This window comes from Betta splendens, chromosome 5 (assembly GCF_900634795.4).
Source record: "Betta splendens chromosome 5, fBetSpl5.4, whole genome shotgun sequence".
Lineage (NCBI taxonomy): Eukaryota > Metazoa > Chordata > Actinopteri > Anabantiformes > Osphronemidae > Betta > Betta splendens.
The window spans coordinates 16680367-16703006 of NC_040885.2; the positions used below are offsets into that span (position 1 = coordinate 16680367).

The 22640-nt window shown below is 44.5% G+C and overlaps 4 protein-coding genes across 16 annotated transcripts; 1 reads left to right on the forward strand and 3 right to left on the reverse strand.

The window, feature by feature from the left end:
• The first annotated feature begins 640 nt into the window (after window positions 1–640).
• Window positions 641–19017, forward strand: kif17 (kinesin family member 17). 6 transcript variants are annotated; one of them, XM_055508997.1, is made up of 15 exons: window positions 641–777; window positions 873–1131; window positions 1332–1478; window positions 1625–1726; window positions 1957–2146; window positions 2281–2733; window positions 2855–2949; window positions 3039–3204; window positions 3337–3470; window positions 3610–3731; window positions 3851–4079; window positions 4186–4444; window positions 4546–4607; window positions 4698–4818; window positions 5079–5867. In XM_055508997.1, exons 2-15 carry the CDS (start codon window positions 901–903, stop codon window positions 5267–5269), a joined length of 2502 nt encoding a protein of 833 aa, XP_055364972.1. In that variant the 5' UTR covers window positions 641–777; window positions 873–900; the 3' UTR covers window positions 5270–5867. The 6 variants fall into 6 exon arrangements, 5 of the variants coding, with proteins under 5 accessions (XP_055364972.1, XP_055364976.1, XP_055364974.1 ...); XM_055509001.1 differs by adding an exon at window positions 18914–19017 and having other exon boundaries at window positions 656–1131; window positions 5079–5221; XM_055508999.1 differs by adding an exon at window positions 17539–17664 and having other exon boundaries at window positions 656–1131; window positions 5079–5221.
• zgc:158258 (uncharacterized protein LOC791186 homolog) lies at window positions 6487–11558 on the reverse strand. 3 transcript variants are annotated; one of them, XM_055509004.1, is made up of 4 exons: window positions 11021–11558; window positions 8739–8852; window positions 8376–8571; window positions 6487–8276 (listed from the first exon to the last, which is right to left on the reverse strand). In XM_055509004.1, the coding sequence occupies exons 2-4, from the start codon at window positions 8841–8843 to the stop codon at window positions 7162–7164; spliced, it is 1416 nt and encodes a 471-aa protein (XP_055364979.1). In that variant the 5' UTR covers window positions 8844–8852; window positions 11021–11558; the 3' UTR covers window positions 6487–7161. The 3 variants fall into 3 exon arrangements, with proteins under 3 accessions (XP_055364979.1, XP_029006238.1, XP_055364978.1); XM_029150405.3 differs by having other exon boundaries at window positions 8739–8890; window positions 11021–11557; XM_055509003.1 differs by lacking the exon at window positions 11021–11558 and adding an exon at window positions 10466–11003 and having other exon boundaries at window positions 8739–8890.
• On the reverse strand, window positions 11652–15864 carry yod1 (YOD1 deubiquitinase). 3 transcript variants are annotated; one of them, XM_029150457.3, is made up of 3 exons: window positions 15714–15864; window positions 14151–14363; window positions 11652–14073 (listed from the first exon to the last, which is right to left on the reverse strand). In XM_029150457.3, the coding sequence occupies exons 2-3, from the start codon at window positions 14356–14358 to the stop codon at window positions 13376–13378; spliced, it is 906 nt and encodes a 301-aa protein (XP_029006290.1). In that variant the 5' UTR covers window positions 14359–14363; window positions 15714–15864; the 3' UTR covers window positions 11652–13375. The 3 variants fall into 3 exon arrangements, with proteins under 3 accessions (XP_029006290.1, XP_040926751.1, XP_029006289.1); XM_041070817.2 differs by lacking the exon at window positions 15714–15864 and adding an exon at window positions 15661–15685; XM_029150456.3 differs by lacking the exon at window positions 15714–15864 and adding an exon at window positions 15288–15645.
• On the reverse strand, window positions 16171–22616 carry pfkfb2b (6-phosphofructo-2-kinase/fructose-2,6-biphosphatase 2b). 4 transcript variants are annotated; one of them, XM_029150384.3, is made up of 17 exons: window positions 22419–22616; window positions 22010–22141; window positions 21543–21668; window positions 21250–21346; window positions 20799–20865; window positions 20568–20642; window positions 20412–20468; window positions 20203–20327; window positions 19838–20045; window positions 19574–19720; window positions 19361–19465; window positions 19144–19273; window positions 19003–19065; window positions 18845–18909; window positions 18108–18275; window positions 17518–17540; window positions 16171–17043 (listed from the first exon to the last, which is right to left on the reverse strand). In XM_029150384.3, the coding sequence occupies exons 2-17, from the start codon at window positions 22092–22094 to the stop codon at window positions 16968–16970; spliced, it is 1617 nt and encodes a 538-aa protein (XP_029006217.1). In that variant the 5' UTR covers window positions 22095–22141; window positions 22419–22616; the 3' UTR covers window positions 16171–16967. The 4 variants fall into 4 exon arrangements, 3 of the variants coding, with proteins under 3 accessions (XP_029006217.1, XP_029006219.1, XP_029006218.1); XR_008694740.1 differs by having other exon boundaries at window positions 17518–18275; XM_029150386.3 differs by lacking the exon at window positions 18108–18275.
• Between the last annotated feature and the right edge of the window lie 24 nt (window positions 22617–22640).

A 22640-nucleotide genomic window follows, 5' to 3' on the forward strand; every position in this document is an offset into this window, starting at 1 on the left:
ACGATGATGTAGCTTTATGTAAGATCATGTGACTGTGACTCTAGAGATTGACAGTGAATTTGTGCAATTATTCCACTGATATTTCTTTTACATTACATCAGTGGCCAACCTATTGCTCAGTTAGTTGACTAAATATTTGTTATTAATACATGTATTTTATTATGCATAGACTAACATTAATTTCTTTAATCATCCGCTTAATTGGTCTTGAAAAACGTGTTGACCATTAGACTGGTTATAAAATTTAGCATTTAATTCTAAGCTTAACCGTAAAGGTTTTATGGTGCATTAAGCTAAACAATCCCTATCTTGTGCAATGTTAAAGAATTATCCTGCTAACGTGAATAATCTTAACCTGAATTTAGGAAGGCAGCTGACCTGCTAGCTAGAAGGAGTGACCCTGCACCGTCACGAAGAGTGTAGTTTTTTTGTTGAAGGTAACAAATCGGGCATATTTTATTCCCAAGTGCATAACAATGTAAAGGATTTCTAGTAAAACCTAAACATTTTAATGTATTTTGCTCTGTTGCACTTTCTGTTTGAAGCTAAACCCCCTTCACTTCCTCGTTGCTAAAATGGCCGCCGTGGTCTAACGGTTTCGTCCGGTTGTTTATGGTTGCTAGGCAACATCAAATGCCATCACAAGAGTAGGAGAATGGCATGGAACCTATTGCGGCACAGCTGCTTCACGACAAAGTCAACCAGCTCAGTGTCTGGACAATTTATTTTCCAGCGTTGCTCTCGTGCGTGATGTCCGCGGGTCTTTGGCTTTGACCGGTATGTGAACCTCCGGGTGTTCGTAGACGCCCTTGTCATCTGATTGTCCGGTTAGCGTTAACGGACCTTTTAGCATGTTCCTATAACGCTCGCAGCCCGCTGCTGCGGAGTGATCGGTGGGACATGGGGTCAGAGTCGGTGAGGGTGGTCGTTCGGTGCCGGCCCCTCAACGAGCGGGAGAAGGCGCTGGGCTCCCACACGGTGCTGTCCATGGACCCGCAGCGCTGCCAGTGCTTCATAAAGAAGCCCGGGGCGGCGGACGAGCCGGCCAAACAGTTCACCTTCGATGGGACCTATTTTATCGACCAAACCACCGAGCAGATGTACAACGAGAGCGCCTACGCGTTGGTCGAGGTGAGCTCCTGGAAACGGGTTCGAATCCTTTTGCTTTCAACGGCAACTTAAAAGCTTTGGAGTTATAAGCATCAGCTAAGTCGCGTGCTTGTCACTGGACACCTTGAGTCAAACATATCTTATTGCCACAAGACTCATTATTAAGTCAGCACTCTCCTGCCAGTCATTTCCTGAGATCGCGGGGTCTTTTTTCATCATAGGGCGTCACTGAGGGTTATAATGGCACCATTTTTGCTTATGGGCAAACTGGGAGTGGAAAGTCATTCACCATGCAGGGTCTGTCTGAGCCTGCAGCCCAGAGGGGAGTCATCCCACGGGCCTTTGAGCACATCTTTGAGAGCATCCAGGTGAGTTGCCTGTTCTGTCAGTTACTGTATAAAATCTAGGTTGTTTTTATTTTCTGTTTGGGAACAGCATGTTTTCCTCAGTCTTTTCAGGCTTGTCTTGGCCTTGTCCAGAAGCATCTAATTCTGTTTGTGTATGTGCATGCTAGTGTGCAGAAAATACAAAATTCCTGGTGAGGGCCTCCTACTTGGAGATTTACAATGAGGAAATCAGAGACCTTTTGGGAAACAACACCAAGCAGAGATTGGAGGTCAGTGTGAACAAGCATTGTTGTTGTTTTGTTTAAAATAATGCAACCTATTCCTCTGAACATGGGGCTCATATTTGTCTTTTACATGTTGCTACGGTGACGTTAAAGCACATTAGTTGCAAATCCTTGACAGTCTGTGTATCTGAACCTGTGTGTGTGTGTGTGTGTGTGTGTGTGTGTGTGTGTGTGTGTGTGTGTGTGTGTGTGTGTGTGGGGTGATGCATGGCCAGCTGAAAGAGCACCCACAGCACGGGGTGTACGTCCGGGAGCTTTCCCTGCACACTGTGCACAGTGTGGGGGAGTGTGAGAGGATCATAGAGCAGGGCTGGAAGAACCGGGCCGTGGCCTACACGCTGATGAACAAAGACTCCTCCCGCTCCCACTCAATCTTCACCATCCAGTTGGAGATCTGCAACACTGGTTAAGACACTCCACCTGCCTGTAGATGCATGTTCTGTTGTTTAGTCCCAGGCAAAAACTATACTTGGTGTTTTTTTTTAACTGTATTATCTTTACTAATGGATTCCAGTGAAACTGATGGCCTTGTTTCTCAGACACAGATGGTCAGGACCGTCTACGAGCAGGTAAACTCAACCTCGTGGACCTGGCAGGGAGTGAGCGTCAGTCAAAGACCGGTGCGACTGGCGAGCGACTGCGTGAGGCCACCAAGATCAACCTCTCCCTTTCGGCCCTGGGAAACGTCATCTCTGCCCTGGTGGACGGCCGCTCCAAGCACATCCCCTACCGAGACTCCAAGCTGACCAGGCTGCTGCAGGACTCGTTGGGGGGGAACACCCGCACCCTGATGATCGCCTGCCTCTCCCCCGCAGACAACAACTACGAGGAAAGCCTGAGCACGCTGCGCTACGCGAACCGGGCCAAGAGCATCCAGAATAGACCTCGCATCAACGAGGATCCCAAGGATGCTCTGCTCCGAGAGTATCAGGAAGAGATCAAGAAGTTGCGGGCCCTGGTCTCAGGTCAGCTAGGCTCCGCCAACCTTTCAAGTAAGTGACGTCCCTGTTATGACTAGACCTTTGATGTAAGTGAAACATCTTTTACTGCTAAAGGACTTAAATGTAGCTTCTTTCATTTATATTTTATGATGTTTTTCTGAATCGCATCCAGCTCTGTTAGCTGGTCAGTTGTCTGAGGAGACCCCTGATGTTTGTTCAAGGCCGCAGTCCAGCACCACAGAAGCCGATCAGGAGAAGATTAAGGAGGCAAGTAAAGGCTGTTGTCACCCCAGCTTCACTTCACATCCCTGCATGCCTTGAGTGATCCACGGGTGTGCACGCGCTTCTCTCCACAGGAGTACGAAGAGAGGCTGGCCAAGCTGCAGGCTGAGTACAACGCCCAGCAGGAGTCCAAAGCAAAGCTGCAGGAGGACATTGCCACACTGCGGGACTCTTATGAAGCCAAGCTTTCTCGTCTAGAGAAGAGCCGAGCCAGCAGGGGGCGCCCTGTTCCAAAGAATGGTATCACAAAACGACTTCCATGCTGTACAGTGTTTTTTTTTGTTGGCCTGTTTTATTTCCTTACACCAGGAAATCCTCACAGGTCTGTCAGACACTGACACTGCTATACATTGTTTTATTCCCCAACTTAAGTGGACTCCAACTGTGTGAAAGTGAATCAAGTCACTGAAGAGCAGCTTAGTCACAGTGATGAGCAAGTGCACCACAGTGCAGCCGGGGAAACCTCTTTGACCACATTAGACTCCACCACCACCACCACCACCACAGTGAGCAATACATATTATTAAAATAATAATAAAAAATAATAAAATATTTATAACATGAGTAAATAAAGAACATTGGCTGAAAATCAATAATGACATGATGAGGGATTAAACATTTTGGATCTTATTGCTAATATTGGAGCAGGATGTTCCTCTACTTGATGCTGATGCTGTCATCCAAAAACATCCACATGGAGATGGACTCACAGACTCGTCTAGTATTTCCACAGAAGTACCTCTGGACCAGAAACAGGTCCTGGAAAGGTTTGTAAGCTTCATACATTAACTTATTGTACATTCTTCCACAGCATCATTTGTAGAACAATCTGTTAAAATGAATACTTACTTCTTACATCATCCCAATTTGTCTGTGAACTTCACAGGCTGCAGCAGCTGGAACAGGAGGTGGTGGGAGGAGAACAGGCCCGGAACAAAGAACTGCAGCAGAGACACAAGCAGAGGAAGAAAGTGGCGGACCAAAGAAAAGTCCAGCTCATTCAGGCGCTGTCGGAGAACAGCGAGGAGAGCGAAAACGTGGTGCTGAATGTCTACAATTCCATCCAAGATGAAGTCTACGCCAAAAGCCAAATCCTCGCTGTGGTGCAGGACAAGGTGGGTCACAGCAGCTACAGCACTGTGTGCTTTAGAATAGACAGTAGTCAGAATGAATCAGTGAGGCTGAATTTAACCACGAGTCAAACCAACCTGTGGTGAACAGCTGAAAGCAGCCAAACTGGAGATACGGGACCTGCAGGCAGAGTTTGAGGTGGAGAGAAACGACTACCTGGCGACCATCCGGCGGCTGGAGAGGGAGGGCCAGCTGCTGCACGGCCTCCTGGAGCGCATGGCGCCTCTGGTGCGGCGCGACTGCAACTACAGCAACCTGGACCGGCTGAAGAAGGAGGCGGCGTGGGACGAGGACAGCAGCGCATGGAGGCTGCCAGATGTGGTGGTGCAGAGGACGACGCTGCCTTCAGGTGAAGCTTGTAAAGGGGACGCACGTGTCCGTTCTATGGAGCGATGCAGCTTGAATTCAATGCGTTGTGTTGCTGTCTTTTGCTGTCTTTGATCCTCATAGCAGTGGCTCCAAAGCTTTTAGCTCGCAGAGATTCAGCTGCTGACAGTGGAGAGCCACTCATGGTGTGTTTGTGTTTCTGCACCACACATACGCTTGCGTTTGCGCGTCACACAGACTGAGACGCTCACACACACTCCCGTGTGTTTAAGCAGATGGTGGAAGACCGGTATAAGGAAATGCTGGATCGCAGTGACAGCGAGAACATCGTCATCAACTACTTCAAGCCAAAGAGAGCCAGCCAACTGCTTGGAAGTGACACGTTGAAGGGACACGGTACCACAACACACACTGACCTACAAATAATACTTTAATTACACTCAATTCATACATGTAGTTATTTGAACAATTGCAAAAGTTTGGAACTTTAAGCCACAAGAAGAAATATGCAGATATCTGTAACTTGTGTGAAGAAACGAAACAGTTCTCATAATAGAAATTGTTAAATGATACTGAACTGACAGTTTTGTGTTGCAGCAACACGTTTCCTCTCCCCCCTGTTTGATTCACGCACTTAAACAAGCTCTGCTCTGCAGCCGTCCGCTCTCCTCCCCTCGTGAACGGTGCGACCCACCTGTCCGTGAGCAGTCCTGCCACGAGCCCACCCGCGGCCTCAGACGCCATGCTGCCGCGGCCCTTCCGCCTGGAGTCGCTGGGCAGCCACGCGTCCAGCACCAAGGTGAGGCGCAAAAAGAGCAAAGCTCACAGCTGCAACGAGGAGACATGAAAGCGCTGTGACGGCACGTGGCCTCTCTGGTTCAACTCATCAAAACTCAACTAAACGATCAAATAATGGTTTTATAAGAACAGTTTGTACAGTGTTAAAATCATATTTCAGATGTTAGTTTTAAACACAATGCTACCTACAGTATGATGCTACCTATGAATTTTAATACTGTATGTAAAATTTGTGCACTGAAGTCCAACTACCTTGAAATGTTTCTGCCTCTGACTGTAACACTGCTCCTTAACATAACATTAACGTTGTGCAGTTACTTCTAAACAGAAAATCAATTTTATGCAATAACGTCTATCTAATTTAACTTATTTAAGCAATTTAAACTTGTGTTTATGGATGACCCCACTTTCTCAAATGGGCTCCCAGATGTATTTTTTATTGGTAGAATATTGTTCACGAGTAGTTTACGTACATATATGATGTTTGAACTATAGAATAGTTTGAGATTTCTTGAATATATTTTAATAATCACATATTTATTCCCATGTTGCCATGCTCTGTATATCTAATGTAGGAGTTTCAGCCTAGGATGTTTTTCTTTGTCCTGTTTTATTCCTAAATACAGCCATAGTTGCATCTCCACTGATTAACTTGATCTTTAGTGCCGCTCATATTTCTGTCCACGTATCATATTGCCAGTTTTGGCTTTAGTCTGATTTCTTTGTCCATCGTTTAATATTACTTGACTTGCACGACTGTGGCAGTGTTGGTTTCAAAATTTGACACCCTGTATTTTCCTGCGTGCAGACATACTAGACCCAGATACTGGATACGCAGCACTGAGGCATAACACTACCAAAGGCAGCTGTAATTGTTCCTTGTAATAATCCACCACACACCAAGTCAATTACAGGCTTAGAGAATGCCACATAACACATGAATAGTCAGGAATTCAAAGTCCTGCCTGAAGGAACACCGGGAACACACAGGAGGGAAAGCACTGGTCTGCTGAGTTCAGAGGTTGGGCTCTGATCAGATGATAGAAGAAGTGCTGAACAGGCTCTCTCATCCAGTGTAAGTTGAGTAGCATGACTCTTAGTCATTCTGTAAGTGAGGTTTTAAATGATGCAGGGATGTAAAGTCTGCGTTAGTTGGCAGGGATGAAGGTTTGACCTAATTAAAGGTCAAATAAGCCAAAACATTAATCAAAGTCACAAGTCAGACACTAAACAGAACAGAAACGGGTTCACACATTAATTGCACAGTTTAAAAAAACTTTTAATTTCAGTTTTATCAATGAGTTCTGTTTGTAGAAATAATCACACTTCTTTAAAGATTTCCAATATTTATACTATAAAGGCAGTTGCATGTCTGTATAAAATACTGTAGAACAAATCAATGATCTAATAACATTAGATCTTATTAACTAGTTTAGAAAACACTGAAAAATCACCACAAAATACTTTGTGCAGCTCTTAATTTTAAAGCAAAACTTTCAGACTTTACTCCAAACACCCAGCAGCTTATTTACAGGCACATCTGTGCACAATAAGGCTTTTTTCTATAATTTAAGTTTCTATCATATAGTCTGCATATTAGTGTATGCAGCACTAAATTTAAAACCTTCAATGATCTAATGCTGCATCTGATGTGGAGGTGACAGCAAGCACAGTAATAGAGTAGAATAATAGAGTAATAACAACCTCAGGGGTTTGAATGGTACATTTTCAGACTGTAGTTTGGGGGTAAAGTGTCCTCTAATAGGTATGTGGCCACTCCCCAAATGAAAGTAGTGGTATTGCCCTTTAAATTGTCCCGTTTCTCCTTTATCCTCTTCTGCTTTCATTTGCCCACGTGCCAAGATCCTGCTTAATGCTCTAACTCTTTAAGCTGATGGTAAACAGAACAGAGAACAGGCACACGTCTAGTCTTCATGGATCCTATTGTTTGAGCAGGCCCAGCTTTCGGAGCGCTTCTTTCCGATCCGCCCCCATCCCCGGCACCACCATCACAGTGTACGGGACTGTGTTGGAAGCTTTGTGGGCGGCAGGCTGAGCTGTGGCGCTTTTGGTCGGCCCTGCTGGGCTCACGCGTCTGTTTGGATGCTGGTGGTGGTTGTCCGTCTGGGCAGAGGGGTCCACACCAGCTGCTTTCAACCCATTGACTTGAGGAGGAGGCTGCACAGATGCAGGCTGGTGGTCGTGGCTGGAATACTGATGGAAACTGGAGCTGCTCTGCAGACATCTGTTCTTTGGCTCTGTGGGCACTTGAGAATAACAAAATGATGGGCTTCTTGATGGGTAAACATTAGGTGGACCTCTAGTGAACCGGTCGGGCATTGGGTTCGAGAAGTGGGTTTTAGGAGGAGACGCAGAATCCACCATCTTGTTTTCCATCTCGTCTTGCTGTAAGAGGCCCAATTTCTGCAGAGCTTCCTGTCGCACTACCTGGGGACCTGGTGCATCCCTCACACTGTCTGACAAGTCTGGGGTTATGACTGATGCTTCATTCAGTGCTTTCACTGATACGTGGACAGGAATCCTCTTGGGTTTAGGGGCCACAGCTGGTGGACCGGCCTTGGGCTTGGAAACATCTAAATGGGATCTGTCAGATCTTGGTAGCTTTCCTACACTGTGGTCTTCCTTTGTGGCTGGAAGGAGCTTGTGCTGCTCTATTGTATGATCAACTGTGGGACACAGCGGGGTCTTCTTTGCAGAGGCACTCCTTCGCAGATGAACAAGTGCGTCATAGGACAGAGGTCCTCTGGGTAAAGGGACCTCAGTGGTTCTGAATGAGTTGTCCTTGGGTTTTACTGGAGGAGGCATCACCACATTAACCTCCAACGGCAGTGGAGGAGCAACACAGCTTTTGTTGCTCGATGGAGTGAACTGAGCCTTAGAACAGAGGTTCTTGTCTGTTGGATTTCCCGGTTTACTGGGTAGAGAATGTGGAGGGCTGCTTGCCAAAACTAGAGGTGTAGGTACCAGGTAGCTCTGTATAGGTTTGGCATCAACATCTTTCTTTAGAGGCTCTGTAGACACAGGTTTCCCAGAGCCTGAAAGACATAAAAGGACATGTTTGTCTCTAGTACTACGACAGGGTTCTCTGACTGCTGTACAGCTAATTCTGCATCTATCCCCAGAGATTAACTCACCATTAAGCTTGTTGTTACTCATGGAGGCTGATAGATCAGCCAGTTTGGTAGCAACGTTGCCAGGTCCAGGCAGTTGGTCCGGTTCATCGTTGGACAGCCCGCTGTCCTCCTCAGTATCCAAAGACTCGATAGTCTCCTCCAAAAACATGAGGCAAGCCTTCTCCTCAGCAGACAGATGACCCAGACTGTCATCGCTCTGCAAGACATAAAAGCAGGCTCCTTTTAAAAAGATTTCAAAATCATTTTCAAAATCTCCAAATAAATAAACGTCTAAATTGAAATCTATGAATCTTACATTTCTTAATGACTCTGAGCGGAACAACACACATTCTCAGATTAAAGTGGGTGAGGTCAGTCACTTACAAAGCCAGAATTAGCACTGACAACACTGTCACAGCTGCCGGCACTGTCCATGCCGGGCGTCGTGTCCAGTCCAGTGCCACCGGGCCAGGTATCACTTCCGGGCATCCTTGTGCCCTGCTTATCAGAAGCGACACAGATTGTTGTATTTCCTTCTGTAAAGCGGAAATAGACAGTTCAATTATAAAAATACTTAATAATGCACACTTTTGCGTTATCTTATGCCAACACTTCTAATCTCTGCAGAAAAAGCTCTGGTTAAAATCACTGTGTGACTGCATTTGGGTTATAATGTTAGGGGTTAGCTGCTAGATATGGGAACACAAATCAGCACCACAGGAGCCTGGACAGCTCCAGGTTGGACTCATCACCATGTTCTGGCTCAGGATGAAATTATGACTTTATAGCGTCTAAAGATTTCCAAAGAAATAGATAGCATTTGCATTTTCAGCTGGAAAGCATGACACACATTATAATGAAGATAAGCAGGGTTTTATATGTACACAATAAAAAAAAAACAATGTGTGCACAATGTGGACATTGGAACATTGCATTTCATAATACTGTTTACAACAAATACTTCCAGTGGCAGATTCAGTTTTATTATGTTTTATTATTATCTAGGGTCAGGTATTGCAGGAGGAGTTGAATTCTAAAGAAAATTGGGCTGTAAGGTTCTAGAAAGCCATAAAGGAAACATTCTGCTGACAGTCATTGATGCACTGTCTCCAACAGACACACAAGAGTCAGTTGCTGACTCACACAGTGTTTCTAATAGGGTTGGTCAACGTTTGTCTCTAATTGTCTTTGTGTAGCTCTGTAATGGCCTGTAAAGGCTGCATTTGTAGATGGACCAGTAGTGTATGAATTATTAGACTTGTTCTCATACACCTGTGTGTGTGTGTGTGTGTGTGTGTGTGTGTGTGTGTGTGTGTGTGTGTGTGTGTGTGTGTGTGTGTGTGTGTGTGTGTGTGTGTGTGTGTGTGTGTGTGTGTGTGTGTGTGTGTGTGTGTGTGTGTGTGTTGTACCTCAGCTTTGTGGTCTGAATGACAGCGTGTCATAGCTTAGTGTGTTTCTGACAGATATCGAACTAGTCCTCTCACCGCGTGTGACTCAGATTACAGCACACATGGCACTCCTAATCTTTCTGAACCGGATCAGTTTCAGGGAGTGGAGGGCAGCAGCAACCATCTCCTGAAAGCTACATAATTGGACCATGTTGTTCTGCTGTAACGATCTATTATTATTAATTGGCTCAAGCAAAGCAAAAAGCAGTAATAGAAAGGCAAATTGTCAGGCTGTTATCAGGGATTGATTTCCTCTTGAAGTGATGCTGTAATGTACTGACCAAAGGAAACACAGTAAGAACATCCTCTTAATTTGACATTAAAGGAACAGCTGCTTTGATATCTACCTGAAAAAAGTGTTATGTAATAATTTAATGCAGAAGCAAAGCTGGAGGTTTCCCATAAAAGAACCTCTGTCTGGATCTGTTGGCTCTGTTACAACCTGAGGGAAGAGCTGCAAGAAAGGCCAAGGGAGGCACAAAGCACTTCTGTTCCTAGCTTGCCATGTCATCCCATCACCGTAAAAACATAAAGCCTCTGTCTCTGCGTCAATATGGAAATGGCCCTTTCTTTGGAACTTTGAGATAACATTGATTGTATTGAATGTGGTACCGTTTGTCTCAATTTATAGGTTGCAAGACCGTAAATGACCAGTTTGTTCACCTTTTAAATGTGCTTAGATTAATAATACTGTGGTTAATCATCGTCCGGCAGACAGCTTCTAGTCAAAGGACACATCACAATGTTATCTCCATGCAGATAAACACAGTAGCAACTGGTAGAAAAGAGTGGAGGCCTCACCAAACTGCCCTGCAGAGATCGCAGCTATAAAATAAACTTCTGACCCAAAAAACAAAGTCACAGGTTTACTTTGATTGTGGCTATAAAGGAGCAAGTCATCAAGGCTTTATTTTCCTTGAACAACTAACAGAATTATCATTGTTAATTTTTCCCAGTTTGTGTTACTGCTGCCATTCAACTCTCTGGCTCCACAATGGACAATGAAAACATCATTTGGCTAAACTACCTTACTATTAATGACGTGCTCCAGATAGTTTAATACAGGAGGACATTTTAAAAACAAGATTTGTCGGAAAATAAATTTTTAAAATTACCATAATATCTTTTAACGCACAATTTAATACACATAGAAAACAGTTAAAGTAGCTGGATGTGTTTAGCCTAGCTGTTTACTGAGTAGCTTTACGAGGATCATACCTGCTGGACGTCCACATGAGTAAGTCCTTCTGCCTCGCACTAATGAGGACGCGGTGAGTGAGCAACTGTAACGTACCTGCGCGAAGGACTTTGTGCCCTAAGCCTGTAGCCAATCAGAGCGCAGCGGTCACCTAAAGACGCGTCGTCATGGCAACCCACCACTAATCAGCGTCTACGGCGAGCGAGGAGTTGGTGCCCGGCGCCGTTACTGCTGCAGGGAAAACTGACAGATTATTCAATACTCATGTTTGGATTCTGGCTTTATTCGACATATTAAAAAAATATATTTGCCAATAGAAGATAGCATGTTTAGTAATTTCGCTTTTACTGCTGGTGAGGTTGACTGCTGTGCAAGCTTTTAAATATTTTTATTATTATTAAGTAGCTCTTTTAATTATCTCTCACCTTCAATCTCTCAATTAAGTACAGTGCACTTCTTTCATTCCAATTCTACAATTATGGCCTCTTTGTAGGAGCAGTGGTAGATAATGGCCAAACAGTGGGTTAACAAATCTCAGATCCTGTTATGAGAGAGTAAATGTTCCTTAAAATAACGTGTGGGTAGTGTAACCTCACTACGATGCAAGAGCAAGAAAACAAAGGGTTGATACAGAACGACTCACACACAGCATCACTGGCTACAGCCTTTATTTGTGACACAACACTGAAAAACTCAAGTAAATCCAGTTATTCTGCAGTGCTCTGTGTGCAACATTCATTGTTATTGTCCCTAAAGAGTCATGAGAACATAGTTAATACAAAATACAACAAAGCCTTTTCTTAGTTTCACCTTTATGCAAGCTCAATCACTGGTAAAATATACTAGCTAATGTAATCAAAAGTGGAGTAGCAATAATTCACATTCACACAAACCAGCAATCTGACACTTTTTGCTTTGCCATTATTTCTAACATGAACTTCTAAAACTGGCCAAGCTTGTTAAATGTACCTTTTTGGCAACAAATCATTATTCTGCATAATATACTGGGCACTAATGCCACAAATACCTAATTGGCCACCTCCTATTAGAACATTTGATCTCTTTACTGTGTCCATGTTTGATTGAGACAGGCAGTGAGCGTTATAGAATTAAAATAATGAATAAAAATACCTGACTGACTGAAAATGTGAGAACGTCATCCAACTGTGCAACAAAAAACGTAACCAATTGGCAGTTTTCACTACAACAACAGATGCAAATACGAGAGGTAAACAGTTTGTCCTGGTTAATGCATGGGCAGTAGCTGATGGTAAATGCACTGGGTGATCAGGATCTCGTACAGTGTGTCTTCAACTGACTTGTTTCAGATCAGTCACAGTACTCGCCAATTTGTTCTAAAAAGCAATACTCAAAAACATGTTTACAAAACCTGCAACATTAAACAAAGTATTTCTTAAAGGATTAGTTCTGAAAGCATGATGAAGTTTATGCGCAAAAAATTACACTTCAAGAAACCACCTCAGTCACATCTGTGAGAACAACTGAGCTCAACAGATCTTGTAAAATTATTTTTCAGCACCATTATTTTATTTAATCTGATTTAAAATAAATTCACAGATAAACAATGTTGCAATATCAAAAACTGCCCACAGGGATCAGTTTGAATCACAATCTGCAATATGATATGGTTTGAAAACACAATCTCAATCACAATCAAACTTCACTGTCACCAGCCACTGTTCAGCAAAGGTATGTGTGTATAAATGAATCCAGCATACACAGCCCAACCATGATGATCCGTTAATACTAATAAAGTCAAATGAACAGTTTGAAGTGATTCTGACAAACATTTGTCCACAAAGAAAACAAAACCTGTTGCATGCTACATAAGCAACATGATGAGTAACAGTCAAACTTAGTGTGCTGTGTTTAAGACAATAGTGAAGAGGATCAGAACAGTGCAAATCATTTTAGAAGTTATTTTAAAATTGTATTAGAACCAGATAGGGGGGGTTTTAGCTGACGTACAGTCGCTCTGACTGACGACAGGTCAGTGATTATTTGGTTTGTCTCAAACCAACCCATCCATCAAAGACTCTAAACAGATTGAAACACGTCCTAAGAATCATTTGCTTGTTTTCCTTGACCACGTTCAACAGGTTTAAAACCAATCCTAGCAGACGTGATGGCTGAAATACATCGGAGCACTGCAGTAGTGTTTCTGACTTTGAGAACTGACAGCAGTTAAGTGTAATACTGAACAAGTTAGAGGCTTGAACACAGTGCCTGCAGATTCTCCATAGATGTCACTGGACAATGTGAGGTAGAGGGTCACAAGCAGACAGTTGTCAGACATGGGCACAGGGTTGTATTCTTGTACTTAAGGGAAGGGTGTGAAAAGGGAAAAGAAAAGTTTAAACTTCACCAAAATTGGTGTGGCCTGTTTCCTTGGCATGATCACGGGCTTCCTTCTGTCCCACTAAGCCCATCTGGCACACCATGCAGCGCAATGCAAAGCGGTTAACGTCCGTGAACTGCCGCTTGCGACGGGCCTCGTCTGCCAACTCTAACGCCTGTGCCAGGATTATGTCATCTGTGGTGGAAAAGATAGTCTGGGCCGGGGCATCAGAGCCGGGCGTCTCTTTCTGCAGTGGGTCATAGTGAATGCCATCATAGATGAGTAGAACGCGTTTGTGGTAGCCAGCATCTTCTCCAAACCGATCCACTCGCACCGTCTGAGTGTCCACCACACAGATCTCACACTGGTAAAACTTTGACAGGATCGAGACCTCAATAGCTCCTCCCCAGGTGTCATCGCGCTTTATCCAGGCACAGTACTCCTCATTGGTCTTTCCTAGTACTGCTTCAGAGTAAGCTGCAGGATCACTGGACACAATCTGCGCAATGAGGCCTCGCATCTCAGGGGAACAAGCAGGGTCATAAACACCCCCTTCCACCACATAATACACACTAGTGAAGAGGCAGGAGTTGTCAGCAGGGACCACTCGGCGTGCTAGTACAGGTGAGGCTTCTAGGCATGGCGGTTTAGTTACAGCAGGACGATCCTGAGGCTTTGGCTTGTTCTTTTCTTCCTCAACAATGAGTGTGTCTCCTGTAGAGAATCAGACCAATCACAGGTGGTCATTGCATTGGAAGAAAGAAATAAAAACGTGAATTTGGACTACTTGCCTGATTTGATGGGGTAATCCTTAAGGTGTGCGTCTCCATTTCGAAGGTCAAGGCTGGAGGGTGGGTAACCAACCATAATTTTTTGCACATCACATGGAATTCCAGTCAGCTCCTCCACCTTACTCTTCAGTTCTTGGACACAAGACTGGTGAGTCAAACCCTGCATAATGTGGCTCCCATTTTTGGTCTTACAACGTAGCCGCAACATCCTGCCTATGAAAGCACGTGATAAGAAAATCTATTTAAACAAATATCTCAACAAAGGCAAAGTAACTATTAAGTGTTGGACCTCACAGTTTATACAGAAAGTCTAATGCTATTTATAAATTAAGTAAAAAAAATGATACATGTATTTCATTACTTTTAATAAATTTAGCTGTCGTCTGTGGATGATGAAAACCTTTGTCTTGACTAGGTTTGTTACTATTAGTTATATTCATGTGGGCGTGCAGAATATTACATCATCTGCGTTATTCTACAACAGTTTTTTTTATCTGAAATTATCTGGAAGTTTGATGATAGTTTGACAGGCAGAGGTTTAAAGCCTTGTTTTTGTTGTGACATAACCTTTAATGAATTAAAAACCAATTTAAGTCTTCTACTTTAAGTAAAATACAAACTTAACCAATCAACCTAAAAGTTTAACATACACGAACACTGATTATATAAGTGATAAACTATGCACCCACACAGAGGAATAATATTTACTGCGTACAAAATAATGAATATTGAATACTGGAGCTATACACTACAGAATATGCAGTTCTCTGATCTTTGCAGTAATATAGGGGAACCAATACTGTAAATGTGTTTGGATTGTCTTTGGACAAACTACTGGATTTTATCACTTCATTGTGTGTCTTCACGCCTAGACCACGATTGTAAAGGCCCACGACTACGAGACTATAGCACAGTTTATTTATATTGTATATCAAAACTGATGAAGATAGGTTGAATGGCTTTTATTCTTTATCATACAGTCATTAAATAAGTTGTATTAACGTCAGCTAGCGATGGACACGTTAGCAGACGCTGCAAAACAAACATCACGAGACACTTGCCGCGAGTTAATACTGCTTTTTGACGAGGTCTGGAACAATTAAAGCGCCGATGGGCGACAACAGAAGAGTAAAACACCTGACAGCGACGCCGCTTTGTTTTGTCTTCTTTGTTCAGGCATCAGCAAGTCGAACAGATAACGAGCTTAGCCAGGACCATCAAACAGCAACAGAATGCTGCATTGTGGGTAGTGGGTCACCATTCAGCTAGTTCCACAATCAATCTGTGCGTTCATGGCATTTTTTTTAAATGTGGTGCAAGAAGCGTTTGACTTGACTCGGACACAAAATAGAGTTAGTTAGACACCAGTCCCTTTAACATGTAGCACGACGCCAACGTTAACGTCTGCTAATGTAGCATGCTAACTTGGCGACAACAGACGAGCTTTAGCGTTTCGCAACCTGACAAAAGTTGATACGTTTGTAGCTTGTTTAATATTAAACACACATACGTTAACCCGCACCACACGCCACGAGAACAAGCAAAGTTATTTTTCTCTCTTACCTGCCGTTGACTGCAACCAGCCTCAAACAATAAACATCCAGTGAGAGAGCGATGTGTAGAACGTCACTTTACGTAACCATGACGTCATTACGCCAATGGACTCGCTGCGTGCCGTGAAAAGTAACTGTTCTTGCTGCGGTAGTTTATCATTTGCAGGATGTGCGCAGGCAGACTATATGCACGAACCTGACCTATTGAGGTGAAAGTGCTTTAATCATACAGAAAATTAAAGCGCTCTATTTTATGCGCAATTGTTAATTAATATGTAAACTCAATCAATGTGATGACTTTAAGAAGGATCAGCAAACAGTTTAGACAATATTAAGTCTGAGACGATCTGTTCTACACATCTTAATCTCCTCATGTTTAAAGAACGGTTAGAAAACACATTTATCATCACACAAATCACACAATTTGAACAACAAAACAAAACAGTCAATAGATTTATAAAAAGACATACGTTTCAGTTGTGTTTCTTTATTGTAGATGTAATATTTGAAATCTGAAGTCCTGTAAAACCTTTCATTTTAATCCAAAAGCAGTTAAATATAATAAATCTACCTTCTGATAATACATAAATAATTTATAGCAGGTTATACAACATTATCTGGGAAAAAACAAATAATTTGTCTACCAAAAGGCACAACGCTGCTGTGAGAAGAACAGTCTGACAAATATGCAATCAATTTAAGGTGTACTGCTGTCCACTGGTAACCTTTACTTGTTATCCTTCCATAACTACTGGAACAAACAACAAAGTAATTTTCAATTTTACATTCTGAATCTGAAACACATGACACAAACGATGATGCTTACGAATACATTGGATAAGAAGCACAACTACAGATTGTGCAAATTACATAAGTAGATTTGTATAATAAAATATATTTCTACATCTTGCAGCTACTTTGTAACATGTTCTTTTTGCAATACTCATTCTGTTACATACATAGCATGGATGATTTAGTCTATGTAATTCTGTCTATTAGTTCAGTAAGGCATTGCATCAGTTATAGTCAGGATTGTTATGCAGTATATATTGTGTTGATTTTCTTTTTTGGTTCACATGCAGAGGTGTTTACGACACTAACTCCAGTTAAAAGCCTCAGCATGCAGAGTATCAACAAACAGAAATGTTGCAATAGATGGAAAAGATGGCTTTGTGCCCAGGAAACCTGGTTTTCAAAATGAACTGCTGAATCAAAACTATGAATCATGGCTGAATCTCCAAACTGTGCCACGAATGAAAAACGTTCATCTTCCCTCAAAAGCGGTCACAGCCACTAGTTTGTTCGGTGCCATCGCAGTCGCTTCCTTCATGCAGGGACTCCTGTAAGACAAAGGAAATGTCACTGACATTCACAAATTATTGTACGAAGGCAGAAAATCCAAATCCAGAAAAAATATATGTGGTATCTACAGCTTTAAATTCTAGTTAGAAAATAGGTAATGACAGTCTGCAGTGTGGTTAAACAGCCACAGGACTGGAGACTTCTCTTCAGCACAGTGATTAACTATGAATCTGCTTTTTCTGTACGACAGATTGAAATATATATTTTTATCTTTAAGTAAATACTGTTGCCAATGAGTTTGTCATAAAACTATCAGTAATTGTCTAAGAATGTCTCAATAGGTTCACAGAGATAAAACAAAGCCTATACTGAGCAAAGGTGACGTGAAACTAGACCCAGCAAACTGAAAACCATAAAAATACACCACTGTGATAACATATAATGACATGGGTTACAATGAGCTGAGTCATGGGAAGGTTCGACAACAGCTACCAAGACTTCGAAATACTCACAGACAACTGTTTCCTATCCAGGTCTGTAAGACAGTTGGAGAGAGTAGAGAAAGAGAAAGATAGAGATGTGGAGAAGAGCGGAAGCACAATGCAAGGCCATCAAACACAACAAACATCTTCAAACACTTCATCGCAGACATAATAAATTATGTTTTCTTACTCTTTAAAATCTCGCTTTTATTACGTTTAGGCAAAAAAAGTTTCTGTTATAAACCTAATGTTGTGTGGTGAGGTTGAGGTGCACCATCATAATGATTTGAGACAAACTAGGGTTTCGGACGTCACTGGCGTCTTTGTGGCTCATAGAAAGTCATTCTGTTCTGCATATTCAAGCTAGAGACAGCCAGGAGGAAAGCAGAGGTCATGCAGGACAAACGATAAAGGAACAGAGCAACCATTCAAGATGCCGCACATGCTCAGAGAGAGAAACACACAGATGGATTCCATGTACGTCAGTTTCAACACACACTAAATCTGTGGAAGGATCCAAAACCGGGGTGAGGAAATGCCACACACAGGGTTACAACGGGTTTGGGAGGTGACGGGTCAGGTTGAACAGTGGCTGGTTCAGAGGGAAGGCCTGCACTAACTTGGCTTTGCCGTCCCTCAGGCATCAGAGCCGACGGGGTGGGGGCGAGTGGAAGCCAGGGCTGGTTGCCTGCGCTGTAGAGCCGGGGGCGCTTGACCTGGTCGTGACTGGACAGCGGAGTGTAACTATTCCGCCGATGTATAAGAGCTGAGTCCCTCGGGATTTTACCCTGGTAGAAGATGAAATACCGCAGGTGTTAGGAGACAAGCCCGGCACACGGCACCGGGGGACCCTGAGCAGACACGCAGCCAAGCAGAGCGGGCGCCTGCACCTGAACCCAGTGCTGCACGTGACCACAGCGGTTTGAGGTTATGACGAAGACAGTTACATTCTCTGCTCCATTACAGCTGACTTATAAATGGTGACTAGACTATCGGACCACAGTAGCAGAGTTCCAGAGTAACAGTAGTAAATAGATCAGCCAAGCAAGGTTGTGATCAGCCACGTAACAAATCAGGACTCATTTATCATTCTCTCATGCTTTAATCTCAGGATGAGGGAGATTAAAGACAAAAGGAGCGGAGCAAAACGGAGCATTCAAGCAGGGCCTCACATACGGGGGTGAAATGTGGCTGCACTTACACTGAACTAGCAAACGGAACAAAACAGATGCTGATTATTTAAGAACCCAACACACACATGTTTTGCATCTAGAGTGTGATCACATCTCAGACTTTAGTGGGAGGAGGCCATTCATGCAGCAGTGCGTCTGCCTCAGCTCCACTAGGAGCGACTTACAAGGGGCCGGTCTCGGTGTGTGTTCACTGCCTCCACGTCAAGATAAAACATTTCCACTTTACAACCTAGACGATTGAAGACACAGGAGAGTTTGATTAAGCAACGAGCCGGAAGCAGCCCTGGGGTAAAAGCAAGCGTCGGTGGAGATGAGGACCCACCATACGCCACAGGGGTAAGTTTGAGCACGGTGTGGAGCGGACACTTCATGTAGGGCAGGTCCTCTGAGGGGAAGAAGCAGTAGCGTCAGAACGGCCACTGTCTGTTCTGAAGTGAGCGAGGCGTTTGCTGCCTGTCTCTACCTGCACTTTTGTCCAGGAAGTAGGCCAGAAGGCAGCGCATCACGGCCTGGTGGCAGATGACCAGCACGTTTCCCTGCCGCTCCAACTCCATGATGACAGGCTCCAGCCGCTGAACCAGATCCTGGTAGGACTAAAGCCACAGCGACCACGCGAGCGGAAGCAATGAAGTGGATTCTGATTAAATAGGATCATATTGAGTTAAGGGCTGTGCAGTTACCTCTCCTCCTGGGTACCGATAGTGGTATTTGTCCTGGTCCCTCAGAGCAAACTCCTCTGGGTGGGTCTTCTGAATCATCTCGTAGGTCATCTCCTCGCACACACCCTGAGAGCGAAGCATTATTTACCAGCAGGAGATGCTGATTTCCTGTCTAACATGCAGAACACAGCTCCATGAATGCAGTGAGCGTAAACCTTATATAAGGGTACTCACAGCATCAATCTCATTGAGTATCTTCCACTGCTCATACGGCACCGCCAGCTCCTCCGCCGTTTGGATGGTCCTCCTCAGTTGGCTCGTCCACACCTTCAAATTGGACAGTTCATGCTGCTCGATGAAATCGCGCAGGGCACCGGCAAACTGGGATTAGAGACACACAGGCTTCTTCAACTGATGACCTTTAACCTCATCCAGAAGTCTTGTCGTTGCACTTGCACTTCCTAAAATGAGGCTTTGAGGAGCAGAGGGACGTCAGACCTGTTTCCCGCGAGGAGAGAGCTCGGAGTCTCCCCCGATGCGGCCTTCCACGTTGTGGCTGCTCTCCCCGTGGCGACACAGGTAGATGGAGTGCGAGTGCACGTCGATGTTCATGAGGTAGTAGACGATCTTACTCTGGATGTAGTCCTGCACCCGGTTCACCAAAAAACGCCGGCCCACGTTCATCACCTTGATGAACGACAGGTCCCTGCAGGTGCCAGTGAAACAGGCACCATCTAGTGTTCGTTTTGTGAATTGCAACAAATGCAAACAATAAACAGCTCCTACTAATAGAATAATATTAATAGTAATATTATGAATATGTTCTTTTGTCAAAAGTAAAAAAAATATTTGACAATTCTTACTTGTCGTAATCATCAGGATCCAGAGGCTGGTAAGTGACCTTGTAGCACTCGATTCTTTTGAGAAAGTCGTCCATTACCCTCTCTCTGTGCCTCTCAGGGTAGTCTGGACTGGACACCTTCACTTCCTGTTCAAACAATCAGAGGAGCTAGTGACGCTACATAATCTATTAATTTACCAATGTTCTTAATAACTGAAGTGTGACTTGTACCAGAATATTAGCAGCGATGACCTCTGGGTCGTCACACACTGACTCCACAAAGAACACCTGTCGGAAAACGGGACTGCTCAGAGGCTGACGCGGCGAACTGCCCATTACATCAGCGCCAACACAAAGAGCAGGGCCTCAAATCAGGACTACTCTTACCTTAAAAGCATTCTCTTTCACAAAAGCTTGGATAAGGTCTCGCCGTTCTCTTGTTGTGTTCGTTGCGTCAAAGACCTGATTCAACACAAAGCAACGCAGGTAATTTAAGTGTTCCTCATCATTGATGCGGATGTTGGATGGACGCGTTGGAGGGATTTGGACTCTGCTAAGGCGCCAGATGTGCTCTGGTTCTGCTGTGTACTAGATGAGGCGCGATGCAGATGGACTCACCGCGATCTGCCCCCCCTCCCCCGTCAGGTACGCCTTCACGTCCTGCAGCGCTACCAGAGCACACTGCCTGCAAGCAAAACATCACGTCAGCGCTCCTTCTGGGTTCTGAGCGAGCCGGGTCTGAGCGACAGTGGCAGCAGCATGCTTAATATCTAGGTCAGGACTGAGCAGTGGGATGCCGTCACATTTACACGACAGCCATGCGTTACAGAGCTCATCTGTGTTATTACAGACGGATGAGATCAGTGGGAACGAGAGCTTTTTACCCGTTGAGGGGAAAAGTGCAGATCAGTGCCGGTTTAAGGTGGAACCAACACTGTGCTGACCTCAGCGGAGTACTGAGTGTTAGCCCAAAAAGCAGCTTAGTCACTGATGCAGCACTGTGATGCTGCAGACAACAGAGAGGCGCTGCAGCCTCCTCTCCCGTGCATTTCTAATACGTTCTACTCACTTCCTTATTTTCATGGCCTCCTCATTGTCGTGGCGGAAGAAATCATAGGATTTATAGGATCTGACGGCTTCTCTGCGATACACACCCAAGTTAAACACTATAAGATGGAAAATATAAATATAAATTAATACAGGACTGATGCCAAATTGTCACCGTGTATTTGTGTGCATAGCCAGTACAAAGTACATTTACAGCATCACTAAGCGATGTTACTGTAGACAAGAGCTGCACCCATGTCATCATGATGACGATTGTTTTTGTAAGAACAATAAAATGATTTGTTCATCGCATACCTTTGGTTGGAACGCCGATCCAGTTAAGGTAGCGTGTGAGTTTCTTTGACATGTAGGTCTTGCCTCTCGCAGGCAGCCCGATCATTACGATCACTGTTGGGGAGTTGGTCATGTAGGAGGCCCAGGCTGCACAGCAGACAAATGCCACAATCACCACACAACGCAACAACAGTGATGTGGAACCAGAACTAGGCTGAGGGTGAACAGGACAGAACTAACAGTCTCCTCAGACACAAATATGAGCCGTGGACTGGAATTAAATCGGGTTCTGAAGAATGAGCAAGAAACGTCCTGGGAGACGAGAGCAATTTTCTCAAGAGCAGCAGAAACCTCAGTCTCTTTATGTCACTGCTCACAGTTTACATCCTTTTGTTCACACTGGTGAGCGACGTGGAAGCACGACTCTGGACCTGATCCAACAGAAAGTGTTAACACCTTCAGTGCAATCACAGGGAACTTGGACCTACAGCACTTCTTCTCGTTGGCTCTCGGCTCTGGTTTTCTGCTGTCCGCTGGGTTCGCAGAGGCGCCGTCCCTCTGGACGCGTGACATGACGGGATCCTGCTCCTGCGACCGCTCCTCTGTCACATGTGCGCGGTCTGAAACAGAAGGAGCAGGACGACGCATCATCCTCACGGCTTTTCCAGCAGATCTCAACCGCATGCAGCGCGTCTGTGCAACGCGGCGGTCTATGAATATGTCTGTACGTTTCCCTGGCAACGTCCACACGCAGAGCCGCGAGGCGCTGCCACATCACCTGTCCCCAGAAACCCACATGGGAATACAGCTGTTTGCGCGTGCGGTGTCAAATAGGACATTCTAACTGTAACACAGCCCAGACCGACCCTGGACCAGGCTTCGTGTGCGTGTCTTTACCAGCCTCGCGCAGATACGATGAGTCAGAGACGCCTGTGCGGACGCCGTTCAGTGGGTCTCCGTCCGCGTCCGTCGAGTCCAGCCTGATCCGCACGTCCTTGCGAGGCTCCTGCTCGGTCGGCTGGTGTCCTTCCCAAGTGTAGGTGCGCCTCTACGTCATCCCTCTCTTACCGTAACGTTGATAATAGAGCGTCCACCAGCGCGCTGCCCTTTATCACTGAT

Excerpts from the sequence above, each read along its gene's own strand:
- kif17 (XM_055508997.1), top strand. The coding sequence starts at position 901 with ATGGGGTCAGAGTCGGTGAGGGTGGTCGTTCGGTGCCGGCCCCTCAAC. Across the intron at positions 4,445-4,545 it reads GAGGACGACGCTGCCTTCAG|CAGTGGCTCCAAAGCTTTTA; the intron begins GTGAAGCTTGTA and ends TGATCCTCATAG. Across the intron at positions 4,819-5,078 it reads TGACACGTTGAAGGGACACG|CCGTCCGCTCTCCTCCCCTC; the intron begins GTACCACAACAC and ends TCTGCTCTGCAG.
- zgc:158258 (XM_055509004.1), bottom strand. The coding sequence starts at position 8,843 with ATGCCCGGAAGTGATACCTGGCCCGGTGGCACTGGACTGGACACGACG. Across the intron at positions 8,572-8,738 it reads TCAGTGCTAATTCTGGCTTT|AGCGATGACAGTCTGGGTCA; the intron begins GTAAGTGACTGA and ends TATGTCTTGCAG. Across the intron at positions 8,277-8,375 it reads GAGTAACAACAAGCTTAATG|GCTCTGGGAAACCTGTGTCT; the intron begins GTGAGTTAATCT and ends TATGTCTTTCAG.
- yod1 (XM_029150456.3), bottom strand. The coding sequence starts at position 15,330 with ATGCCTGAACAAAGAAGACAAAACAAAGCGGCGTCGCTGTCAG. Across the intron at positions 14,364-15,287 it reads CAAAGCGGCGTCGCTGTCAG|GCAGGATGTTGCGGCTACGT; the intron begins GTGTTTTACTCT and ends GTGCTTTCATAG. Across the intron at positions 14,074-14,150 it reads GGATTACCCCATCAAATCAG|GAGACACACTCATTGTTGAG; the intron begins GCAAGTAGTCCA and ends GATTCTCTACAG.
- pfkfb2b (XM_029150384.3), bottom strand. The coding sequence starts at position 22,094 with ATGTCACGCGTCCAGAGGGACGGCGCCTCTGCGAACCCAGCGGACAGC. Across the intron at positions 20,469-20,567 it reads TGAAAGAGAATGCTTTTAAG|GTGTTCTTTGTGGAGTCAGT; the intron begins GTAAGAGTAGTC and ends GTTTTCCGACAG. Across the intron at positions 19,274-19,360 it reads ATCGGTACCCAGGAGGAGAG|TCCTACCAGGATCTGGTTCA; the intron begins GTAACTGCACAG and ends CTGTGGCTTTAG.